General features: G+C 37.3%; 1 protein-coding gene across 1 annotated transcript in view; it reads right to left on the bottom strand.

Annotated features, from left to right (window-relative positions):
• Positions 1-11,606, bottom strand: part of LOC148360810 (alpha-1,6-mannosylglycoprotein 6-beta-N-acetylglucosaminyltransferase B-like) — a 155,913-nt gene extending 144,307 nt beyond the window's left edge. The window contains exons 1-2 of the mRNA XM_088341707.1: positions 11,167-11,606; positions 2,339-2,451 (exon numbers count right to left, since the gene is read on the bottom strand). Coding sequence (XP_088197833.1) covers positions 2,339-2,451; positions 11,167-11,234 — 181 coding nt within the window. The 5' untranslated portion in view covers positions 11,235-11,606. The remainder of the gene's footprint in view (positions 1-2,338; positions 2,452-11,166) is intronic.
• Positions 11,607-12,019: the final 413 nt, after the last annotated feature.

Here is a 12,019-nt window from a genome sequence, read left to right as displayed (position 1 = left end):
GTTTTGATTCGAATCCGCGGGTGCCTTCCACCTCTATCTACCCACTAACTCCACTCTACCAGCTCAAGTCACGCCACACCTAAGGTAAATCAAATTTCGTGTTTTACATGCATAGTATTTAATATATTCCATTTTGTTTTTTCAAATGTTTTATCAGGGTGAGCAGGGGTTCAGAACTCATTAGCTAGTCACCATGCGGCAATTTCACTTTACAACCTTCAACTCAGAATGGATAAATGTCGTATTCGGGCGTCTAGTGTACGAAAAAGTCCGCACCCTTAAAAACCTACAGTGAATCAAATCGTTCCAAAATCAAAAATGTTTGAGCTGACTATATCATTGGTGCTAATGTACTTCACAACCCTATCGCTAGATGATGGCAGTTTATTTCACCACAATTCATGGTGGCGAAAAATGTGGTTAGCCAACTGCTTATAAATCCTACAAAAGAAGGAAGAGAGGACAATGCAACATACATGTTTTGCATTTCTTCTTTTCTACCATGTAAACTTGAAAGGAGAGTGAAAATAAGTAAAGTATTTTAGGCTCATCCTAGATTTGGCTGAAGATTAATGAACGCGAAATCCTCTTTAATCCTTCTTTAGACGCCTACAGGAAGCGACGGCTGTTAAATTAATTTTACCGTATGCATCTTTGGGCGATGGATTAATTGCATTTTCATTCATTTCCAGAGGGACAAAAAGCCGGGTACATGTGTGGTAACCATTTCCGTAATGCGGTAGTTAGCCGATTCGCCTAACACACAAAAGGTCCCCGGTTCGAGACCGGCGTGGAAATATTTGTTGACCTGGAGAGGGATGGGTGCCACTAGGCTGTATTTGCCCAAGACACATAAAAGGAAAGAATGCCCCTACAACCCTAGAGGTTAAGGGAAACAACCCATAAGTGTGGTAACAAATTAAAAATTAAAATGTTAAAATTATCAAGTTACACTCATAGCTCAAAGTGTGATTAAATATACAATTATAGTGAGCAGTAAAATAGATAAACAGTTGACATTTATGTGCAACAATTTTTAGGCAAGACAAGTAATTGCTAGACCTGTTTAAACCCTGAAGTGCCATTTAGAGCAAAATATGTCAATTCTCCGTTTTCCATACAAGTAGGTCGGCTGTATACGAGTCAATGTTTTGGTGGACATTATCATAAGGCAAGTTAACAGTCTGCCTAAACTTTTAATTTTTACTCTGCATGAGTCTTTAGGTAATGGTCCCAAACTACCTCTCATTGGTCAGTTTCAAGCCAATGACATGCATGGTAAGGGTGGGCGCATCAATCCAAATATCAATAGTATCGATACAAAGCAAGTATTTCGATCAGATCGATAACATTGTACTGGGATCAATACTTTAGCCCTTCACCAACTTCCTCAAAGGGCCACTTCTTTATGTAGATAGCGCAGTCCCACCCAGCGTGCCTTGGCCAATTTCTAAGTCTATGCCTGTTATGCCTGACTGACAGGCACACTTATCTCACCTTTCCCTACCTGTCCTGCTGCTGCATGTTGCCTGCCAAGCAGAAGAAAGGGCCACATCTATCTAAAAGGAAAACGCTAGGTGTCATTTGTCTGCTTCAGTGGTCCGGTACAGTGGCGAATTCTCATTAACACATGAAAAAGGTTCACCCCGCGGAGAGCAACGTGCTGCAACCATAAATGTAAACCATTCCTAAACAAAAAACTGTAAATCTATTGTCACTATGGCAACAGAGCCAAAAGGCCTTCGTTACATTGCTGATGTTTTGGTTTGACTTTTGCTCTAACAGTTTTTGTAGTAGGAGTGTTTTATTTTTTATACTGTTATAGTTAGGGTTTTTAGATTGTTGTGCAACATATAGTTGCCACGTTGACATTGTGATAGTTGCATTTTCACTCCATTGCTGCTTTTTATATAAGACTCTCTTGGCTTTCGTCTGTTTTTATACTGTTAAAGTGTGAATGAAATTATCTAAGGAAAAAAATGAGGCTTTTTAGTGCCTGAAATTTTTGTTTTTATCTTAAATGGAGGGGGAGGGTTCCATTATTCAGTGATCATGACATTTCAAAGCAAAAAGTGTCATTGGAATCGATAAATGGTGTCATGTATTGTCTTGTATCTGATCGATATGAAAATTCCCAGTATTGCCCACTTCTAATGCATGATGGCCAACTGTTGTTTTAAATGTCCCTAGTTTCATGTATCAACAAGAAAAAAAATAAGCAAAGTACAAATTAAATTGTATACTTTATAAATAGGACAGAATTATCTCGATGAATACACACGCAAAATAGACAGGTCAATTTTTTTTTTAAGCACACACAGAAAGCACATGGTGGTACCTTCTGTACGGATGGTGAAGGGGGAGTCCCCCAGTCTCTTGGCTGAGAATTGCCCCCCCAGAGAAGTCATTAGAAAGCAGAGGCTGAAGAAGCCAATTCCCACCACGAATATCCTGCAACACACAAAAGCAAGGGGGAAAGGAGGGAAGTGTTAAAAGGAGTAAATTGAGTTTTATGAGAGAGCAGGAGGTGATTTCGGGGAGAGGAGGGAATAGCGATTTGTAAAAATGAAGAGACAGGCAAGAAATTTAGAGTTAGGTAAATTGTACATGGGAGAATCCAAGCAGACAAAACAAACATTATTTTGGGTTAAGTTGGCAAGACACCAATTGACACGGCGAAGTAAGTGGGATAAGTCGCAGTTTTTTTTCATAGTTTGGCCAGGGGTGCGACTTTTTCTCTTGAGAGACTTACATGTGAAACTATTAGAACATTAAAATATGATTGAGTTTTAAATATTTCCATTACCGGTACTGTATATCATTTCATATGTTATTTCCACACTAAATCCCAAGAGGGCGCACCAGGCTCGGGTTGGTAATGGCAACCTTGACCGCGACGTAGAAGAAGAAAGAGAAACCGGCTTTTTGTCTACCTCCGGAGTGGAGTGGGAGTTGTTTATTGGATTTAGTGATTTGGAGTGAAGCTGATTGTTTGGTAAGCATATTCTTCATGCTAGAGTTATCTCAATAATTCTTGACATGTTACGTTGTAATTGATGTATATGACCATGTCTAAGATATACACATATCTGTAACGTTAGTATAGTGTTCTTTTTATTTTATTTCAAAATAGTATTATTTTAATTTTATTTTTAAATTGCCTTTCAAGATAACATGTTTTGGTGTTGGATTTTATCAAATCAACTTCTCCCCAAAATGCAAATTATACTCCAAATGCGACTTATACATTTTTTTCCTCCTTAATTATACATTTTTAGCTGGTGCGACTTATACTCCGGAGAGACTAGTCTGGAAAATATAGTACTCGGGCAAAATAAGGTCAAAAATCTGACCAGCATGTGTAATAAAGGTTGCTCAGTCAGGGAGGAACCAAGATTGTTTCTGGAAGGCACAAGCTCTACATCATTCTGCCTATCATGGACAACATTTAGAATATTTGATATCATAGTTAATTAGTAGTAAGGACTGTACTTTAATATGTTGTGATGGGTAAGTTCTGATAGAACAGAAAATGAACTGTATCGTCATTGATTGTAACCCAAAGTATCTTGTTCACAATGAGATTAGGTGTGGCATTCCAGGATAAACATATAGGAAAAGTGTAAAGATAAACAAATAACATTAGAGTAGATACCAAGTATCAGTGCTGATAGCAAACTTACAAGCTAGCAGTACTTGCTACATTGGTCAATACCAGTTTCGTCCGTCGTCTGGTTCAATCAAAAATCAGGAACTAGAAATTACAAATGTCTTTCATTAAACGTAATATTAAATGCATTGGAATGTGAAGGTTTTTATTTGAAAATACTGGAGGAGCCATCTTTTTGCAGAGGGGATAGACAGTTAATGTGCTATTGGTATCAGTACCTGGATCCAGTACTGATGACTATTCAAGAGTTAAGTGTTGGATAAGTCTTTAAAAAGTGGTACAAACGTTATTGAGAGCTTAATATTGTAAAATATATTAAATACATTAAATGTAGATATGGTTGTGTCGACCATTCCTAACATTGTATGTCGAAAAAGTATTTGTTTTATTTAGCATGATATTGCAGTCAATGACAAAATATTTCGTTCAAGCAATCATCACTAACTAACCTCTTTGAAACAAAGCCACTTTATAGGTTACGGATCAATGTGATGACCATAGTGCCAGTCCTAGCACAAGGTGGAATCTCATTGTTTTTGTTGCAGCTGATACTTTCACAAAAGCCATCAAATCGGGATATAAACTTCATGCCTCCTTTGTGACATTCATAAACATTACCACTCAGGACAAAAAGTTGTCTTTTACGGCAGTGTAAAAAGGGGCCACAGAGTCTTAAAAACAAGGGTGATAATGGGCTCTTAAGTCTGTCTTAGCATCAGCTGTTGTGCTTTGCTCAGGAAACATTTAAAGTTTAAAAGTGGCTTCTGACTCCCTGGCTTTTGTGCACAAATGTGTGTTTCATAAAAGCTCATGAGACGGGGGAATTGAAACAGCCCTGTGCATGTGTACACTGCATTCCCTTGCTAAGACAGCCCAGAGAGACTCGTGTTTGATTCAAAAGAGACGAAAGGCAGGTGTTTTGTATCAGTAAATCCTGACCCAGTTAAGCTACTTTTGTCAAGAAAGCTGGAGATGATAGGGTTATTTTAGTATGCCAAAGTATCTTTGCGGAACAGGGCAGCGTAGAAATGTCTGTCAACCATCGGACAAAAAAAGCAATCTGCTTTTGTGACCGGTGAGGCAAGATAGAGTTTAGGAAATATTGAGGATTTAGTGCTGACACCTCTTTGACAATGTATTTATTCAAGCACGCATTTTAGCAGCCGATTGTTATCAGCACTATTCCTAATTTTCAAGTCATCTTCTTCAGGTGACCTTGACATTGGATGAATAAATGGACACAAACAAGTATTAGCACACAAATGAAAATGTATTTCAAAAAAGCCCATTCTAGTGTCAAAGTGGAATCAGTTATGAAACCGTTCTAAATGCAACCATTGCATATTAATGGGGCTTTAGGAAACAATTCCCAGCGACAGCTTGGAAGTCACAAAACTCACGAATCCAGCTCATCCAAAGGGATGAAGAGGATGCTGAATGATACGTGAGGGATAAGACGTCTTAGTTTTATGGGCCTAACATTTTAAAACAAGCCAAGTTGTAAAATTCCTTAAAGTAAGTGTTGTTTTTAGGCTTAAGATAAAGTAGAGCTTTAAACTCACTATTAGACTTGTGGTTGGCACATCTACCTCATAAGCCTAAGCAAAATTCAACTATCATGGTTGATTAATGTCCTTGAACATTTACATACTGTATAAGCATGCAACAACATTTGCAAAATCTCAAATCCCCATTTTAATAATTTAGGTCTGTATAATACCTAGCAGAAATCCTAATATATGCATGCGTAAGACATTCAATGATCCATCTACTCGTGACTTAGCTTCTGAAAACAACACCGTGTGGGCATAAGAAGAGATCAAAACAAGCTCAAGCAGTTTCTCGCCATCTGAGCCGCTGGCACGGGTTCACCATTTTTCGGTGACCTCCCTACCTCCCATCTGGTGGGCACATCTCCGGAATGAACCCGCACAGCTCTGTCACAAGTGACAAACAGCAATTATGATTGCGGCGTTCTCGTGGGAAGTCTAAAGTTGAGTGCAATGTGCTGTGAAATGCAGGCATGCTACCAAGTTGTTCTAATTTCACAAAAAAATTATGTTTTTCAGAAAGCATTATTCAGTCATTCCAGCTGTCTTTGGACAGTGGACAGAGGACACTCTGGACTGGGTGCCAACTAGTCACAGGGCATACGGGGATACACAACCATACACACAATCACCTATATCTAGGGACAATTTGAATCTGCCAATCAACTCGCCAAGCGTGCGTATTCAAAACCCAGAGAGCATGCAAACTCTAAATAGGCAGGCCAGTAGCTGGAGCCAGAGGTGCTAATAATTCAAATACCATGCCACCAGAAGACCATATTCTATCCATCTATCTATCTATCTATCTATCTATCTATCTATCTACCTTGGTCATATCCCTCAAGAGGGGTCACCGACAGCAAGACTAACACATACAATAGCAAAGAAAATAAAAAGGGGGAAAAATAGCAAAATACACACACAAACATGTTTGGACCATGGCCAACCCTAATTCCCAACCCAAACGCCCAAACGAGTTAGGCACCACGGCACCTAAGTTGGTGATGCTTTCGTCCCTCCAGATGAAACGGGACACAAGAAAGCGGACATGTCACTCGGGTCAGGGTGACACAACTCACGCTTTTGTTCAACAGCAGGGCCCGACACCTTTCACTGGTTTACCCCTGCCGCATCATACAGGTGCCCTGCCCATCCCTTAGAACGCGTCCAAACATCCCACTATCCTTTTACAACACCTCTCCACTCATTCATATCACCAAAAAGAGCTCTAGCTTCCACTAGAGGCCTTATAAAGCATTACACATAGCATAATACATAATACCTTGGACTTTTTTTAAAACTTCAAATCAAAGTAAGTCACGAATCAGGACCCCTTTAGTTATTATTGCCTCAATACTTTGGAGGTTGTTCCCAGTGGGGTGGGGGGTGCATTTTATTAAATAGATGGTTGAATTAGGTATTCCTTCTTTTGTCATGGTTCGCAAGCGATCGTTAATATATGAAAACCAAAACATGTTTGGGTGACTTTAGTTGAAGCAGACGCTGTTTTTTCAAATCGATATTAAATCTCATTTGATGATTTCATACAGAAATATGAGTATTTCCAAAAGGTTCAGATCATTTTTCATACCACTGTATTAGTGTACAGGAGCATCACATACGTAGTGTTTTTTCATGGTGGGAAGTGCAACACCGAGATCGATACGAAGTGTAAACAGGCATAAAATCTATTTAGCTGGGGCGGGGGCAAAGGGGTTGCTCCGAATCAGTCTTAGGGTGATTGTCATCCCCCCCTCTGATTATAATTCAGCTGTTTTGCAAAGGGCTGTTAGGAGGGTGACGTGGGAGGATTAGACCTTGCTCCTCCTGCACTGACAAGACTTTAATTAACAGGCTTAAAGTAAATGCTCTGCTCCCTTTAATTGGATCAGGAGAGGAGATGCGCTATCGGCTAATTAGCTTCCTCAAACATACCGGTACACACCTATCTGATTTAGCTTCTTGGTAGATGATTTGTTATGCCATCTAGAGGGGTTGCATTGGCATTCTACGATCATTTTTTGCTGGTACTAAATTAACTTCTGGCAGTTGATGTTTGGTATTTTGATAACAAAAAAAAAAACAGCTTGTGAGTTGCCAGTACAAGGAACATTGGGAAAACGTAAACACAAGGCACATATATTGAACAGAATAAAGGGCATTTATCGCTTTACTAACCATAAGGAAATTAGACTGATAACAATTACAAAAGGTCTTTACAAAAATTAAAAATGGATTCAAATAACCTGGAACATTGGTTTGAGTAAAATGGTTGTTTAGTAAGTGTGTCAAACTTCGCATAAATCAGTGCCAAAGAAGATCAGTGGGTGACGCCGCTGTAAACAATCGATTTTCGTGGTGGTCTTCTGAATGAATGAATGAATGAAAACTTTATTTCTAACATTAAAATAAAAAAGGACAAAAACAATGAGTCAACAACAAAATAATGTCACATAATATGTTCAAAAAGGGGTAGTCAGAAGCAGATGCTTATTTTTCCTACCCCTTTATCTTCCCTATTAAATACCTTTTACAAATCCTCTTCTCCTCTAAATTCTAAATTCACAATGCCAGCTTAAGATGGAAACCTGACCATGCTGATGTTATGACTCATTGTCACAGAATAAATGATCTAACATGAGACAAGTGTCCAACAAATGCATGTATTCAATATAGGGAGGCTATTTAGAGGTAACTTCCAACTTGTATCACTCATTAACACATTCTTATGATTTTTGATGTGAAATAATTGAATGTCATCAGTCTCAGCCTTGTGCTTGAATTGAAATAAAAATAGTGTCTTAACATTGACATCATAAGCTTCGTATGATTTGATTACCTATAGCCAGACATTCCCAATTAAATAAAAACATAAAACCAAGGAATCAAGTGCTCTTCTCCCATAAAATAGTATTTAAAAAAACTAAGAAAGACTGACCAGAATGTCAGTAAAGGTCTCAAGTGTGATGACTGAATTGAACTTTGAAATGTGAAGTCCAGATTTTTGTATTCACTTGTCATATAGATTTGCGGGTGGCTACTGAATAATTTGGTATTGCAGGTTTCATGCTCAAACCTTTACAGTGGCTCGGACAACAAACTTGAATTACAGTATTATTGATCCTTATTGGACTCAGCTGAGCTGAGAAGCTAACAAATACCTGGAAGAACCTGACCTGGAAGAACAAGATCATAATGAATAAGTTTGGTTAAACGAGAACCTTAAGGCGGGAAAGGGGAACATGATGGACGGAGTGGAACCATGTACTACTTGAATTAGTTTTTGCAAGAATAATGATGATTAAAAAAAAAGAGAATATATATATAACATACATACATACATGTGTGTTATTTTGTTTAGACTAACTAAAAATCGGGTCCATATTTAACTAGCCCTGAACAGTCTCATTTTTATCAAATGTACTCCAAATTTTGGATCATTTTGGCTGAGAAGCCTTAAAATGTCTAATTGTGTTACAACATTTATTTTCAATTATTTTGTTTGACACTACCTAGCGATTTTGGCAAGGTAGATTGGTCAAGAATTGACCTGGTTTTGGTTCCCTTTAACCCAAGTATGTTTTATTTGTATTTATTTATTAGGCTTTTTTCCCCTGTGGTGACTGAGTTTGACCTTCATACTCAAAGTACACTTGTCATGCATTTTTTTAATTAGCTACAGAATATTATGGTACTAGAAAATTAATTGTAACTCATACAAGAAACTTAAAGAATAATTCATCCTTATTGGATCCAAGTGATCTGAGGTTACAAATATATGGAAGAATTGTTACACAAACTTAAACAGTAAACAACAGTTATGTTTTTGTTTGGTTAAATAGGGTAAATAACTCAAATCAGACAGCACCAAAAAGACAATTATGAATCTATTTAAATAAGAACACTGAATAGGGTGTAGGGCACCATTTGGGGCAGAGAGAACACTACTTGAATTATTTTTGTGCACAAATTCAAAAAACAAATCATGATTATGATAAAATATATTGGGTCAAATATTGGCCATATTTTACAATAGATTACCCGAAAAAATCCCCCAATCATTTTGTTTCAATTCACTTAAAAATTAGTTAAATTTTGGATTAGCAGCCTTGAATTGTGTTGGTTAGTTGTTTTATAACGTGTTTTCGTTTTAATTAGTCAAGTCACGTCATGTTTATTTGTATAGCCCTTAATTACAAAGAGTCTCAAAGGGCTGAGCAGACCAGAGACTATTGAAAACTACAGAATTAGCATTATTTTATGTCTAAGTGTGGGTTAATCAATTTTTGACCCAATTTTGTTTTCCATTTTACAAAGTGTTTTTTTGTTTTTGTTTTTTTTTGTTTTTTTAAATGTAGTTAATATTTTTTCCCCGTGGTGACTAAATTACACTTTCAAACTTTAAGTACAGATGTTTTTTACACTTGTCATACATTTTGCTAAATGTCTCTTGTACAGTTCGGTATTACAAATGATCAAACCTTTACAGTGGGTTTGGCAAAAGCTGAAAATATAGTATTATTAGACCTTATTGGACCCAGCTGAGCTGGGAAGGGAATAGATACCTAGAAGAAGCTGTTACACAAAGTCAATCAAAAATGCACCAATAAGACAACTTTGTGCTTGTTTAGGTAAATAAAAAGAATAATGGAAAACTTGAATCGAGTATAACCCATGCAATACTTGATGTTTTATTTATTATTTTTGCAGAAATTGTGTCTTTTTGTACAAAATAATAATAAGAATAATTTCGATTTAAACCAATATAATAGGTTTTGTACAAACCCACTAAGAAGATAGTAGATAATTTTGGATGATGAATTATAGTTCCCTTTTCATCAGAGTACATTTTATTTATTTTTTGTTTCCCCTGCGGTGACTGAATTAGCCTTTCGAACTTAAAGTACAGATACTTGTTATCACGTAGCAACTGGATATTTTGATATTATATAGTTAATATTCAACTTTTATAGTGGCTTGGACTAGACAACTTAAATTACAGTATTATTAATCCTTATTGGACCCAGCTGAGCAGAGAAGGTAATGAATATTTAGAGGAACCTGTTACACAAATTCATATTAAAAAGCGGCAGTAAGGTATTTATGAACTTGTTTGATTGAATAAGAAATTCTAGGGGTGGAAATGGGAAGAGGAAAAAAAAAAAGAAACATTTGAGTTGAGTGTACCCAGCGGCGTAACCAGCCCGATTTTGGCAGTGCTCAAGCACCCCCAAATGCAAACCAAGCAAATTATAGCAATTTTAAAACTCTCTTTTCCTTAATAAATGTACAATATTGGCTTAAACATGATGAAAAATGCGAGATTACATTCTTAAAAAAAATAAGACTAAATAAAAATATGAACAACTCAGTGTCGGAAGTACTCAGCTGCCTTGGAATGATACAGTCCATTTTAGTTTATGATACTGAAAACAAATCTTCTTGTTAATACAACAAGGTAGATTGTGTATTTATCCTTCATTCAAATGAAAGAATTCCGATGTTTAATGACTGAAAGATGTTTGTAAGTGGTTGTTGGTGGAAAACGGAGAGGGAAAAGACAAAGCTCTGAAGCTAAAATTGCCCCCGAGTGTACCCATGTTGGGTTAATTTTTGCAGAAGATGGGCATCTGAATGCAAATAATGCAAATATTGCATATTTAAACAAATACTGGGTCATTCTGTCGAAAAGCCAATTATGGTCGTTTTGGATGAGAAGTCTTAAACTGTGTAGTTGTTTTACAGCAAGTTATTTTTAATGAAGGAATAGTTGGTCTGAAAAGACCGATTTTGGTCGATTTTCTACTCAATTTTGCCCCCACCTCACCTAATTTCAGCCCAGTTTTTTGTGTGTAGTTTATTATTTTCCCTACATCAATATCACCCACTAGAACCTTGAGGTTAGTATACTACTTTTTAAAAAAATTAGTATATTTAGCTTCTTACCTGAACGGTTTGAACGTCACAAGCCATCTTCTGACCATTATTTTGCCGTCGTTGCTGGCAGTTATCATTTCCCAAAAAGAGCGACCCCTGACATGGACGCAAAGCCCACAGCTTGTAGAATATTCTCACCACACATATTGTCAGAGTTCCAAATGGCAAAAAAAAAAACCAAAAACAATTTGGAAACAAAATTCGCCGGTGCAAAAGTGAAAAGTTTGATCCGTTATGTCCGTTCCTGTAGACTTTCTCTCTTGCTCTTCGGTGTTGTCCTGCGGCTTCCAAGTGATGTTTTTTCGACTTCTTTACGATAAGGGCGTTGAAAGTGAAACGTTTTGTTCGGATCGCAGAAAGCTCCAGACGGAGCGCTTCGGGGACAAGCGATGAACTTGACGCCGAAGACTCCCCGAATGCGCCCACACTCAGTGGCTCCCGGCAATTTGTTCGCTTCGTGAGTAAAGTTGATTTATGCGTGCACATGTGATCCGGTGATTATTTCAAAACAAATAACACATACCCCCGTCACGGAAATGTACTGACACAAGCAAGATTAATCTACAAATATCACAATTGCACTATGTTTTAGCTTGCTAAATGCCGTTATATGACCTGTGTTAAACCATTATACAGAATGTACTAACACTTTATAACATTTATTCTGGAGAAGCAGAAAACTGTCAATTCCGGTTTGAAAATGACTTCCGGTTATCTTAATACCAGCCTGACAGGTGATGAACATATCTGGCTGGTCCAAAATCATTTGCTTGCGTCCGCATAACAACTCTAATGCATTTGTATTGAATCCCTCGTGTATTTTTTTTAAATCATGTTGCAAAAAATATCACATTACAAAATG

The sequence above is a fragment of the Urocampus carinirostris genome, chromosome 8 (assembly GCF_059441175.1).
Source record: "Urocampus carinirostris isolate Australia breed hairy pipefish chromosome 8, RoL_Ucar_1.0, whole genome shotgun sequence".
In the NCBI taxonomy this organism is placed as follows: Eukaryota; Metazoa; Chordata; class Actinopteri; order Syngnathiformes; family Syngnathidae; genus Urocampus; species Urocampus carinirostris.
This window is presented reverse-complemented; position numbering and strand designations above follow the sequence as displayed.